The sequence below is a fragment of the Diadema setosum genome, chromosome 1, assembly GCF_964275005.1.
Source record: "Diadema setosum chromosome 1, eeDiaSeto1, whole genome shotgun sequence".
In the NCBI taxonomy this organism is placed as follows: domain Eukaryota; kingdom Metazoa; phylum Echinodermata; class Echinoidea; order Diadematoida; family Diadematidae; genus Diadema; species Diadema setosum.
In genome coordinates, this window is record NC_092685.1 from 12640256 (window position 1) to 12652854 (window position 12599).

A 12599-nucleotide genomic window follows, 5' to 3' on the forward strand; every position below is an offset into this window, starting at 1 on the left:
AGAAATGAGATGACGCCTCATGCCTTGACATTTGTAATTCAATGTCATTTTTCATAAATTGTTTACTAGGCAAAGAAGAAAAATCCATTGTATTATAAAGAGAGCTGAATTATGCATATAGGGCATGCGAATATATATATATATATATATATATATATATATATATATATATATATATATATACATATATATATACAAGAGAAAGAGAGAGAGAGAGAGAGATAGGTAGAGACAATGTACATGCTTTTTAAGTCTCACTTGTGAAACCGATGTCTTTTGCAGGTGAGGTATGTTTGTTTGTTTTTTCCTAGTGGAGTACCATGGTATACAGACGTATTTACCCCAGTTCATTTGCACTATCATTTTAAGAAACGGGATGACGCCTCGTACCTTGACATTTGTAATTAAATGTCACATATTGTATTTTTCATAAATCGTTTACAAGGCAAAGAATAATAATCAATTGTATATAAAGAAGAGAGCTGAATTCTCAATATAGGGCATGCGAATATAATATATATATATAAATATATATATATATATATATATATATATATATATATATATATATCATGCACACACAAAGGTAATCGAAAAGACCCTTAATAGTTTATACTATCATTTGCAAGTGAACAACAATCCCCCAAATTGGAGATGAATTTCCAGGTTCAAACGCTGGTCATTACAAACGTATGCTTAATGTGAATTAAAGTTCATCGTACGGATGCAAAAAGAGGCCTCTGAGTCGTAGAGTATGATGACATTCATTGCACCGTACCAATGGGAGACCATAGTGAGGGCGGATATATATACCAATATATTGAATTCAAATATGAGAAAACAGCCTACAAATTGATTGAAATTCTTCCCGCCTTTCAATCGTTAATGTTTTTTCAGTCGAGTTCGTATGGATTCGTTTTTTCTTTTTCCGTGACCGTGCACTCAGAAAGCCATAAATGGTTGACAAACGAGCAACCACGTGGGTCTGACTGTTTCCTACCGCTTCCCGAGGACTAATAATTGATAACGAGGACCAAACTCCAAGGAATACTGCAATGTCTTGCATGACTGAATGTAATTTGAATTCAAATTAGGCTGCTTCAGACAGAGCACCGTTTCGAAAAATGAACATATACTTTGAACTTATCCAGAATCGTTCACTGTTATTACGTTTTATCGGAATCACTTTTCATATTCTATATTTATCATCGTGTCTTCAAACCCACTCGACCTGACTGCTCTTTCTGTTAAGACACCACCTAATTCACTAATTCCCTTTTTTCTTCTTCACACCAAGTGGCCAAAAAAAAAAAAAAATGTTGGCTGTTGCACATCTACAACATCCCATCCCCTCGACCCACAGTCCCTGAACATAATCTCTATCCACGTCAGCGGTTCCCCCGGACTGAGCGGCTGGAGGGATCATGTACGGTCAATAGCTACTTAGTTCTCTAATTGACTGTAAATATACTCCCCGGGCTTCTTCTCTGTACATCGAACCGATGAACGGGGGGCAAATATCACACCGGTTTGCGTCATCTCTTGGTCTATGCCACCACGCAAGCCTCGGGATATTTTACCATCGATCATGTTCGACCGAGCTCACGAAGGTCTTGTTTCACGTGATGTTTAAAAGAAGACATACGAGCAGGAATGATGCCAAAGAAGTGGCAGAATAGCGACATTTCGCCCAGTCAATCACTGCCGACTATTTGAGGTGTTGAATGAATCTCTGAAAGAAGGATTGATTTTTCTCTCTCTGAGCTGCTGTGACCTGTCGTGATTCCGAGTGAAGTCGTTTTATTTGTTGTACCCCTTCCCAGTATTTGAAAATTGACACATTCTACATATATATATATATATATATATATATATATATATATATATATATATATATATTTATTTATTATTTTTTTTTTGCAGTAGAGCGACTGTAGGAACATACATAATTGTAGTTTGAATAGGGCCGTAAGAAAAAGATCATCCAAAAGAACGATTTAAAGGTAAAACTGATGGAACCTACTTAAAGATTAAAGGGGATGGCTAGTAACTGATCAGTGGGAATCAGTGGGAATGCTGTGGGATGATTGTTCCAATCCTTGTGGGATTCATTTGAGAGTACATTATATAGGCCTATCTATTGTTGTGTGAAAATTGTTTGCTTCAGATTGGTCTCATATTCAAGTAATGTGCAGTTTAATGTTTCCAGGCTAGCATGCCTGTACAGTGACGGAGCATTAAATTGCACATTACTTGAATATGAGACCGTTCTGAAGCAAATCATTTTCACACAACAATAGATATATAATGTACTCTTAAATGAATCCCACAAGAATTGAAACAATCATCTCAGACTGAATCATCTCCCAGCATTCCCACTGATTCCCACTGATCAGTTACTAGCCATCCCCTTTAAAATACAATATCTGCTAACACGCGCTTAACTGTCTAAGATAATTACATGTTCTGTCCTTTGCAAGTTGGGTTTCTAACTGCATTGAGTTCGGCGAAGTAAATACGAACTACTGCAATATGCGTAACAGTGTAAAGCGTAGTCTCCAAACGTTACGTTCAATACGTAGTGACTTATTTTCTTTCCATCCCATATCCTTGTAGAATCATCGCACTCTGTCACGATCAACGTGCCTTCCAAGATCCCGAAGAAGTCGTACGTTTCGGCGCGAAACGGCGGGGCTGCAGTGCTGCAGACGATTCAGATCCAGGACATGGCTAACGGACAAACAAGCCCCAGCTACAACGGCATCACGGCACCGCAGACATCCGATGATGATCTACTCAGCCCCCGGGAGTTCTACGATTCCCAGAGCACAGGTGACAGACTTTCCTTGCACAAAATCTGTTACAGTAATTGTATCTTTCTCGGCAAAGGGAAGACATTCTGGAGTTTGACTATAGATATTTAAGTCAGCACTCAGAACTCTTGCAAAAGTATACCCTTTGAATTCATCTGGTGCACGATCTTCTTTAGATATGCCATTTTCTTTATCTCTTTCTGTCGACACAATAGAAAAAAAGGAGTGAATACAGGGCATCCAAACGTAACTTGAAATATTAATGATATCTCAGTCTAGGGAGACTGATATGATGAGGGATTGCTGTTTAAACAAAACATATAGCGTGATCATAAAAGAGAATATTGTATTTCACATATATAATTTGAAAATGCTTACAAGGTATTATGATACATATACTTCTGACAGAACAGGAAAAACTGTCACGTACGTCTATATAATTATGATCGTTATGATATTTTAGATGTTTCAGGATACACTATGTGCTCTTTCGATTAAAATTTGTGTGAATTTTACGTGATTGCTCCTTCGGATCTATTGTCGCAGTCTTGATCGCATGCACAGACAGATTTCAGGAGACGGTCTTTACTCAATCAACTTTCACGACATCATCAACATTTCTTATCAATATTGTTTGTAGAATCAAGACACATGTCAGCACATGACAGAATAAATCCTTAAAGGGATCATATAGTTTTGATTGAGACCTAATTTCAAGTTTCTAACATTTTTTTTTTTGTGAGATAATGAGAAAGCTCTAATGAAATATGAAAGAGCATGTAATTCCATGAGGAATTCAACGTTTATTTGATGAAAATTGGTTTTGAAATGGCTGAGATATCCAGAACAGAGCGATTCTAATAAGTGTGGGACCCACACTTTATTGCGATCGCTTTGTTTTACTTTGTTTTGGATGTTTCAGTCATTCTAAACTCGATTTTCTTCAAATAAACTTTGAATTCCTCTTAAAATGGTATCCTCTGTACTATTTCATAAGTGTTTTCTTGGTATCTCGCAGATAGTTAAATGCCCAATTCTCATCTCCACCAATACTGTACCATCCCTTTAATGCTGTCATTATGTGAAAAACTTAAATCGAGCGATCAGTTAGTAAAACAAAAGATTGAATGTAAAGGCAAAGGAAATCTTGGTCTTGTTGAATGATATTTTTTGCCAGGACGAAGTTATTTGAGCACGTTGAAAATTCCTACTGGACATTCTTCCTTCTATCTTCTTTTTCTTCTTCATTGCAAACTTCCATCCCGATCAACCATATAGGTTACTTTTTTTTTTGGTGCTTGAAATATCAATGACATGCGTCACGATGCCATCATCACAATCGTTAGTCCAAGATTCAAAGAGATGGGTGGCACTGAGGTCTTCCAACTGCAGCCGCTGCTCTCTTCCTGCGCAATATGTTTCTTTCATAATCTCCCCAAGTCAAAGAATGCCCTCGTTTCACAATCTTCAGAGTTGTTCAAGAAGCTGCGATGAACACGGAGTTTTTAGCTTGTTTGATTTTTGCTTGTTTCTATCTTTCTTTACCTCGGTCTGGTTGTCTTTCCCCTTTTTTTTTTCTCTCTCTCTCTCTGTGTACACATTTCTGCTTCTAAAGTACTTGGTACACAATTACTAAAGTTCGGTTCATCTCAACAATAGCATACTCAAGATAGTTTGCAACCTTTTTTCCGGGGTCATGTTTTCAAAACCTGAAAAGGATGATAGTGGCAGTTATAGGCTCCTCTGGTGCTTATACCTCCGAACGTGTTTCGTTTCGTTTTACGTGATAATGCTCGCCTGTTGTTGTCGTTGTTTTTGTTTTTTTAAGAGTACCTGCGCAAAAATTGTCTGTGAAATTTTGATAATCACGCAATTGAAGATAAGGCCGGAGTTGGCAAGCTGTCACGTTATCACTTATTTACACTTCAGGAGGTCTCATTAACTTCGAATAATCTTGCTGAAATTCTGAAAACAACAAATTTCTGCTGCCCAATTATACTCTCGTTTTCAGTTATTAGAGTCATTCGAAGGATTCGCAATCAGGATCCTCGATTTCAAGTCAGGTCTACCATGTAGAAATGTGAAAACCTTTTATGTCTAGATTCATTGGGAGATAGGCATCTTTCAACGACACCCAAACTTAATAAATGTGTAAAAATATTGAAAGATGAAGAAATAAAATGAAGAGAAAAGCAAACTACTTGACTGTAATTGCGAGATACTTATGTCTCCGAGCTGATTAGGTGTGACGCATGTTGCGACACGGATTGTCGCCCCTACACGGATTGTCGCCTCCTGCTCGGGGCGACAATCCGTGACGGGCGCTGGCGGCACGGATTGTCGCCCCCTACACGGATTGTCGCCTGGCGACAATCCGTGACGCTTGTGCAGTTCACAGTTTTTGACCTCGAAGGCGACAATCCGTGTTGGCAAAAAAAAAATTGTTGCGACACGGATTGTCGCCCCGTCACAGATTGTCGCCCCGGGCTCGGGGTGGTTCCTCCGGTGTTAAGCTTTGGTGGGATGGGTATGACTGGTAAGTTATGCGTATGTGTGTGTGTGTATGTGTGTGTGTGTGTGTGCGTGTGTGTGTGTGTGTGTGTGTGTGTGTATTGTGAGCTGCATGATATGTGATGTGTATGATTTGTTGTGTGTGTGTGTGTCTGTGTGTGTGTGTGTGTGTGTAAATGTGTGTATGTGTGTGTGTTTGGAGTATAATAATACAATACAATTATGTAGAAACTGTGCATGTGTGGTGGTCATAGTGGTAGTGGTTTGTTTGTCTGTGTGTATACGTGTGCCTGTATGCTTACGTGTGTATGTGGAATATAGCGACGCTACTGTGGCAATACAAACGCCTTCAGAGTGTATGAGCACGTGTTTAAAAAATTCACACCAGCGTTGATCTAAAAATAGTATGGGTGCGTGAACCAATATCAGCGGTGAGGCAGGCTAGGCGAGAGAGAGACCGAGAGAAAATACATACGAGGGAGGTACCCTCCCCAAATGTTATTTGTCTTTGTTCATTTTTCACTGCAGTCATTTTCTTCCATCAGTCTTACAAACTAGAACGTCCATACCACTATTCTTAGTCCCAGAATAGGTTTGGCATGCTTTATGCATGAGCGAATAATTTCCACACGCCGTAAAAAATTTTTCAATCGTTAGTTGATTTTAGCACAAACGAACTGCCATTGCATACCGCTAATACATACGTAATACAAACAAACACCAACAAACACTCAAACAAATCCTCATAATGCAAATAGACCAACTCAACACTTTTTTTCCTTGATATTCATTGATTTCATTCAAATCATTCATAAATCGACTCATTCTGGGTGTAACATGAAAAAAAAAGTTACAAATGGCAATTTGAAACAGAAACAAATCCATTTGTCAATTTATACCACAAATAATCATACTTCAACATAGATAACTCGATTATAGACCAACCCTACTAACAATTTCTTCACGAGAAAGTTTTGACATGTAGGGCCCTACCAAACCTATATTCCTTGAAAACATTGGTTTGGATCATGTAACACCTTCTTACTTATAAGGGCATATACATAAAAAAAACCACAAATACATTACACGAATCTAGAATGAAATCAGTCATAAAAAACCCGACCACCCCCTCCCCTCCCCATCCGAAACAAATCTAGGGCCTACATCTATACTAAATATTAAATCCTACCAACATCTGTCATACCATTTATAATCCTTCTTCAAATCCAATCCCCAACCCACCAACCCCTGATTAAACAAAACCTAAATCATCCCACACCCACATTCACGAACCCAAATACATACACACACACACACACACACACACACACACACACACACACACACACACACACACACACACACGCACACACACACACACACACACACACACGAAGGTTCCGTTATTCCGAAGTTTCGTTTTTTCCGAGGCTTCATTTTAATATCCGAAACACACAATTCCCTATACCTAGAGGTTCGTTGATCCAAAAATGAAATTCGGAATAACGAACCTTCGGAATAATGAGCCTTCGGACGAATGAGCCTTCGGACGAATGAGCCTTCGGACGAATGAGCCTTCGGACGAATGAGCCTTCGGACGAATGAGCCTTCAGAGTAACAAACTTTTGCAATAACGAAATGTAACCCCCTTCCCACATACCGACGCACACCCGAACCGATACCACATTCCTTCCTGATGAAACGATTTCCCAATGTTGATAAATAAGACATAATGGACCGTATGCAGAAAAGCAGCATCTGCCCGCACGCAAGCTCCACTCCGAATTCATAATTATACAAATCTGCCAAACAAACTCATCAAATTCAAAGCTGCTGATAAAATCAATATCAACGTTTATGCCAGCAACAGCTTACTAGGTATCCCTCCCCACGCGCAGCTAAAAAACACATACGCAAAAAACTGACATAATAAACACATTCTTCCATCACACACACACACACACACACACACACACACACACACACACACACACACGCACAAATGGACACTAAATTATCATGTGCACGCGCACATACACACTTCCTTGAAACCTCACCATGACTTTTTACATGACATATTTGCATGGATGTAGCCATTTAAGTTATGTGTTAGTATTTCAATGATAATGTCCAGAACGATATTACCCATCAAAATGTGCTTCGAGGGCGGGCGACAATCCGTGCCGCCAACCCCCTACACGGATTGTCGCCAGGCGACAATCCGTGTAGGGGGCGACAATCCGTGCCGCCAACGCCCGTCACGGATTGTCGCCCCGAGCAGGAGGCGACAATCCGTGTAGGGGCGGCAATCCGTGTCGCAACGGACGCATCTGGCAGAGTGTTCATTTTAAAGGCGCGGGGCATATTGGTTATTATACAACTGATTGTAACTGTCACAATATTTTGTATTTAAAGGTCGTAACGTCTCAACAGGCGTTCTCCTAATTATTGTTGTTTTAGTTGGGAAATAAATAAAAAGGTGCTATAATGCTGTGGTTGTATAGGTTAAAAAACTTGAGAACGAAATTTTGAGATGGGGAAGATACTGCATACGATATATAACATGAAGTGTTGATTATACTTAACCATTTTATCGATCGGATTTCTGAATATGAGTACCTTGGTACAGTGATAGACTGAATTTCGATAGGAACTCAGAGCCAGTTTTTTGGCAAGGCAATCGAAAGGTTGTACTTCTTGAGGAAACCTGAAGAACTTCGTGATGATAATCGTATTCTCACCTCTTTTTTTTTTTTTTTTTTTTTACCAGTCTCTCATACAGAGCCTGGTAACATTGAATTTGCTATGTATACCTCTGGCATCCTTGCAAAAGATAACATCAAGAAGTTAGAAAGACCGAGGAAGATCGCTCATCGCAGCGGCTGATATATTCAGATCTTTCTCCAATTAATTTGCTCTTTGTGAAACAAACTTCTCTAAGTTCACAAAATAATGACTGACCCGACACATCCACTCCATACCTATTACAGCTTCAGTCGCTGTTGTATTCACCTTCGTGTTCCAGAGTACACTCCGAATCGTTTAAGTTTTTTCTTTTGTGTGTGTGTGTGTGTTCCCCATTCAATCCATATCGTCAGTAACAACGTCACTGTATTCAGAAAACCAGTTTTCTCTTTTGCTCATGCTGCTCCCACACTGTGGAACGCTGTTCCACGTTCCATGTTATATAAAAGAAGCTCCCATACATACAGTGTTCAAGTTCAAAACTGATCTCAAGACATTTCTGTTTAAAAAGTATTATGAATGAGTTTGGTTTTGCATTTATGGTACATACATTGTACGGTTCATTTCCTCTTTCTATTTTCATCCCTCTCCCTTAAAGCGCACAGAGACACCACGATAGTTATATGCGCTATATAAGCACTGTGTTATTATTATTTTGTTATCATTCTCTTCCCGAGAGTGACCCAGCTCCCTCGGCCGTTCTAAACATACCACCACGTATGTGACTTTGCCTGCAGCTGTGTAACTAGCTGATTACCCTCTTCTTATTTTCTAGAATGACATACCCTGATCTTTTCTGTTTTTCCTGCTTCCTAATTTATTCTTGGTCCTTAAATATCACTTGTTTGCTAAGTAAGTCTCAAAGGAGTTGGAATTTTTTTCTCTTATTTTTTTTTAAAGATTTCTTTCCAGCCAGTGCAGGTTATTTATTTTTTTGATATCATGTATAAATTATATAGATTAAAAACAATGAAATAAGATTGAACTTTGATACAGCATTACATAATCGTCACCGAGTAAAGGATCCACCCACGCCTTCAAATCCTAACGATTAAAAGTTGTCGGTCAAAGGTAAAAACAGCGATGTCTAGGTATTATTATTTCAGTGATGGGTTCTTTTAATTCAAACATTATTGTTTACTTGGAACTCGAATGATACTTACAATCATAGCGTCTCGTTCAATAATCCTCTCAAATTTATACTCTCAACAACAACAAAAAATACTAAACTGTGGAAACTATACATGTATGAGCAAGTGACTTTACAATAATATTTTGTATGTCTGGCATGCTACTGTGTTGTGGGTCCCTGCAGTAATTCATAAACATGTAATTATGATACCACTGAAAAATTAGACAGTCACAACAACGAACTAGATAATTATAATTGACTATTCAATTTTTATGTCGAAGATGTCGAAGATGTCGAAGATCGTTGCTTTATATGGACATGTTCACTTGAATAGACAGAAAAATAATGCATACCACGACACTAAGGATTAAGGTGTTTGTAGAGAACACGGAAAGTACTTTAGCACTGAGTATTTTTAGAGCGTTCTTCACGTTAATTCCATTAAATTGTGAAGGATTTCTCATATATTAGGTCTGACACATATTATAACGGCTTTCCCCCTATGTGATCGTTAAATGTGTTTCAACTTTCGAGCTCAATAGTAACATTCTTCAGAATTTTATTGTCAGTGATTTTCAATATCCTGATAATGAGACAATATCCAGGTTTTCGACAAAATGCTGTCAAAATTCTCCCAAATCATTTGCTCGACACAAATAAAGTGTTTTGTGCAAGGCATAGACATTCCTGGTTATACAACAGCAATGTTGTGAAATTGTGTTTGCTATACACGACATTCATATCTTTATTATATTTGACGTCAAGGTTTGAATTCCTGTATGACCTATAATCAAATTGTCAGTATACTGTATCCTGAAGTGGTTTCTAGCGTGCCATTTCTGAAAAAGAGAACAGAAAAAAAAAAGCCTACGCAACTAGGGACTCTGATAAGTCTGCCAACGAAAGGTTGAATGTTTGTACCACGGTGTCATGTTTTAGCGGAGAGGTGGGTGTCAATACGACAGTTTGTCGTACATTTCCGCTCCCTCCGTGTTACTCAATCCCCATGTTGTTCACTCGTCAAAACATGTACAGCGTGCTCCCTGCAATGCGCGCCTCTTCATCAAACGCCTCTCTGGCATCGCCCCGATGCTGCCGTTTTTCATCTCACCTGTTGGACGAAAAGAAACAAAATCACCCTACAATCCATCTCTCATCGGTAGCCTGCATGATGATTCAGACAAAGTAATGATGACAATGGTGCAATACATTTCGTATGGTGTCATTCGATTTATTTTCATGTGTTTGTTTACGCGTTCTACCGCCACTTTAACGGGGCAGGCACATAACTATTATGCGGTACTTGTTTTCACGCAGAATAGCATGTCTATTTCATTATGGTTTGAAGAATAAAGTGCGCGTATAGGAACCTTTCTATGAGTCATTGCACATCAATGGTGAATACGCAAACAGAAATATGTGTCCAGTTACCAATCTCGCATAAAATAGTCCATAAAATGAAAGCTTATGAAGTTCACTGTTGTCAGTGACATTAATTCATTTAGTGCTGCCACGTCCAAATTATCTCGTACCTGCCACCGTACCCTGTGGATGACTGCTATAGTCTGACTTATCTTCCCTATTTCGTTTGGATTAGAATTTTAATATACAACGTATATCTTTCTTAGGGGGTCAATATTATTGGTTCAACTAAATGACAAACTGCTGATCACGGGCTGTTAATGTCTCAGGACTTCTTGGTCATTTATTCTCTTTAATATGTAATAAGCAATCAAGCTTTGATCATATTAACAACGCAACGGGGTCAATGTGAAATCTTCGTACACATACAATTCAAGACGTTATGATAAGTTATGCTAGTTTTCTGAAAGAGCATCTTTAAGAGGACAATTGTCGTTAATATTTCGAATGAAGAAGAGAACGAAGGTTTAAATTTTTTGTTTTGTTTTTGTTTTGAAAATGCGTGTCAGAAGTACACAAGCTTTTACTATAATCATTGTTCGAGCGTACTTTTTTTTTGTTGCAAATAATAATTGAATATCGCATCGGTGCTATTTCATATTTCAACAAATCACGGAACTAATTTGATAATGAAAATGTTTGGACACTCATGGTACTTGGGGCCACCCATATCTTCCCGACATCTTGTTGTACATACATATTAAAGAGGTTTTAGTTCTTTAGCCATTTGTCGAAGGAATCACCAAGAAGTATATCAAAAGTTGGCGAAAGCTCAAAATCATTCATGCTACGGGATTATCCACGTCATTATAGTTATTACGGTCAGTCAAAATGATTTAACAGAAAACAAAACAAAACAAAACTGGACTCTTTAACTTGAAGAAAGCCAAAACTATGGAGAAAGTCAATTTCCTTCTTCCTTTTTTTTTTTTTGTCGATTTATTTCTAAATGTCAGGTTCCCGAGAGGACGTGAGCAGGAAAAATTCGTCGAGTCGAGTGTTTGACCGCATTCTCCAAGAGGCCACCCGTCTACCAAGCCACATCACACACAAAGGTACGACCTGAAATCCTCGTGGTACTGATGCGCTCTTCTAAACCACAGACCGCGGACTCAGTTCAAGCACGGGATTGTTTTCCAAAATCCGCCATCCTTATTTTGTTGTCCTTTTTTTTTCACCTAATATCTTACAGTATTCCCGATTTTGAATCGTTAATGCGGAATTCCGCGAGCGCAACTGCCGCATGACAAGCTTGCCAAACAAACCACGTTGAAGAATTAAGCACCAAATGCCAGCATATGAGTCGATATTTGGGATGGCGAGTGCCATTATTCCGCGTAAAAACGATCCTGCTACAGGGGAAAAATGTCAGTGTGAAGCCCATTGCATGAAATACTAAAATTGTTAGATAGAGAGTTGACCCAACGTTGTATCAATTTTGTTCAATTAAGAAGAAAAAATTGGGTTTGAACGTCTATTCAACTATTTTCTACCTCAACTCATTCTCCTTAATGAGTGATATTTCGACGTATCAACAACTGCCTTATAGTGCGTATATAGTTCATCAAATTGTTGCTTAAGTAAAGATTCGGTTAGTACGCTTGTGAGTCCGTAACTGTGTGTTTGTGTACGATACGTTATCATAGCATTCTCATGACTTTTCTACACACACACATACACCACACAAACACGCATGATATATATATATATATATATATATATATATATATATATATATATATATATATATAGACAGAAGTATTGGAACAAGTTCACTCGGTTGACATCAGGTTCATCCGTATTTTATTGCTACTCGGAGTTTCATGCCACCTTCATTTAGGGGCAATCATCAGGCAACAGTCAGACCGCAACACCCTGAAAAGCCTTCTCATTTATCGTACGCGTATGCATGGACCTTGCGGACATGAATACGTAATGAGCTGGAAGACCATATTTTTAGAGTCGCTGTAATTCTA

The 12599-nt window shown here is 38.6% G+C and overlaps 1 protein-coding gene across 1 annotated transcript in view; it reads left to right on the forward strand.

Annotated features, from left to right (window-relative positions):
- The window catches only part of LOC140236977 (uncharacterized), a 76348-nt gene that overhangs the window by 37895 nt on the left and 25854 nt on the right, over positions 1–12599 (forward strand). The window contains exons 3-4 of the mRNA XM_072316930.1: positions 2617–2832; positions 11580–11678. Of these exons, the coding sequence (XP_072173031.1) occupies positions 2617–2832; positions 11580–11678 (315 nt within the window). The remainder of the gene's footprint in view (positions 1–2616; positions 2833–11579; positions 11679–12599) is intronic.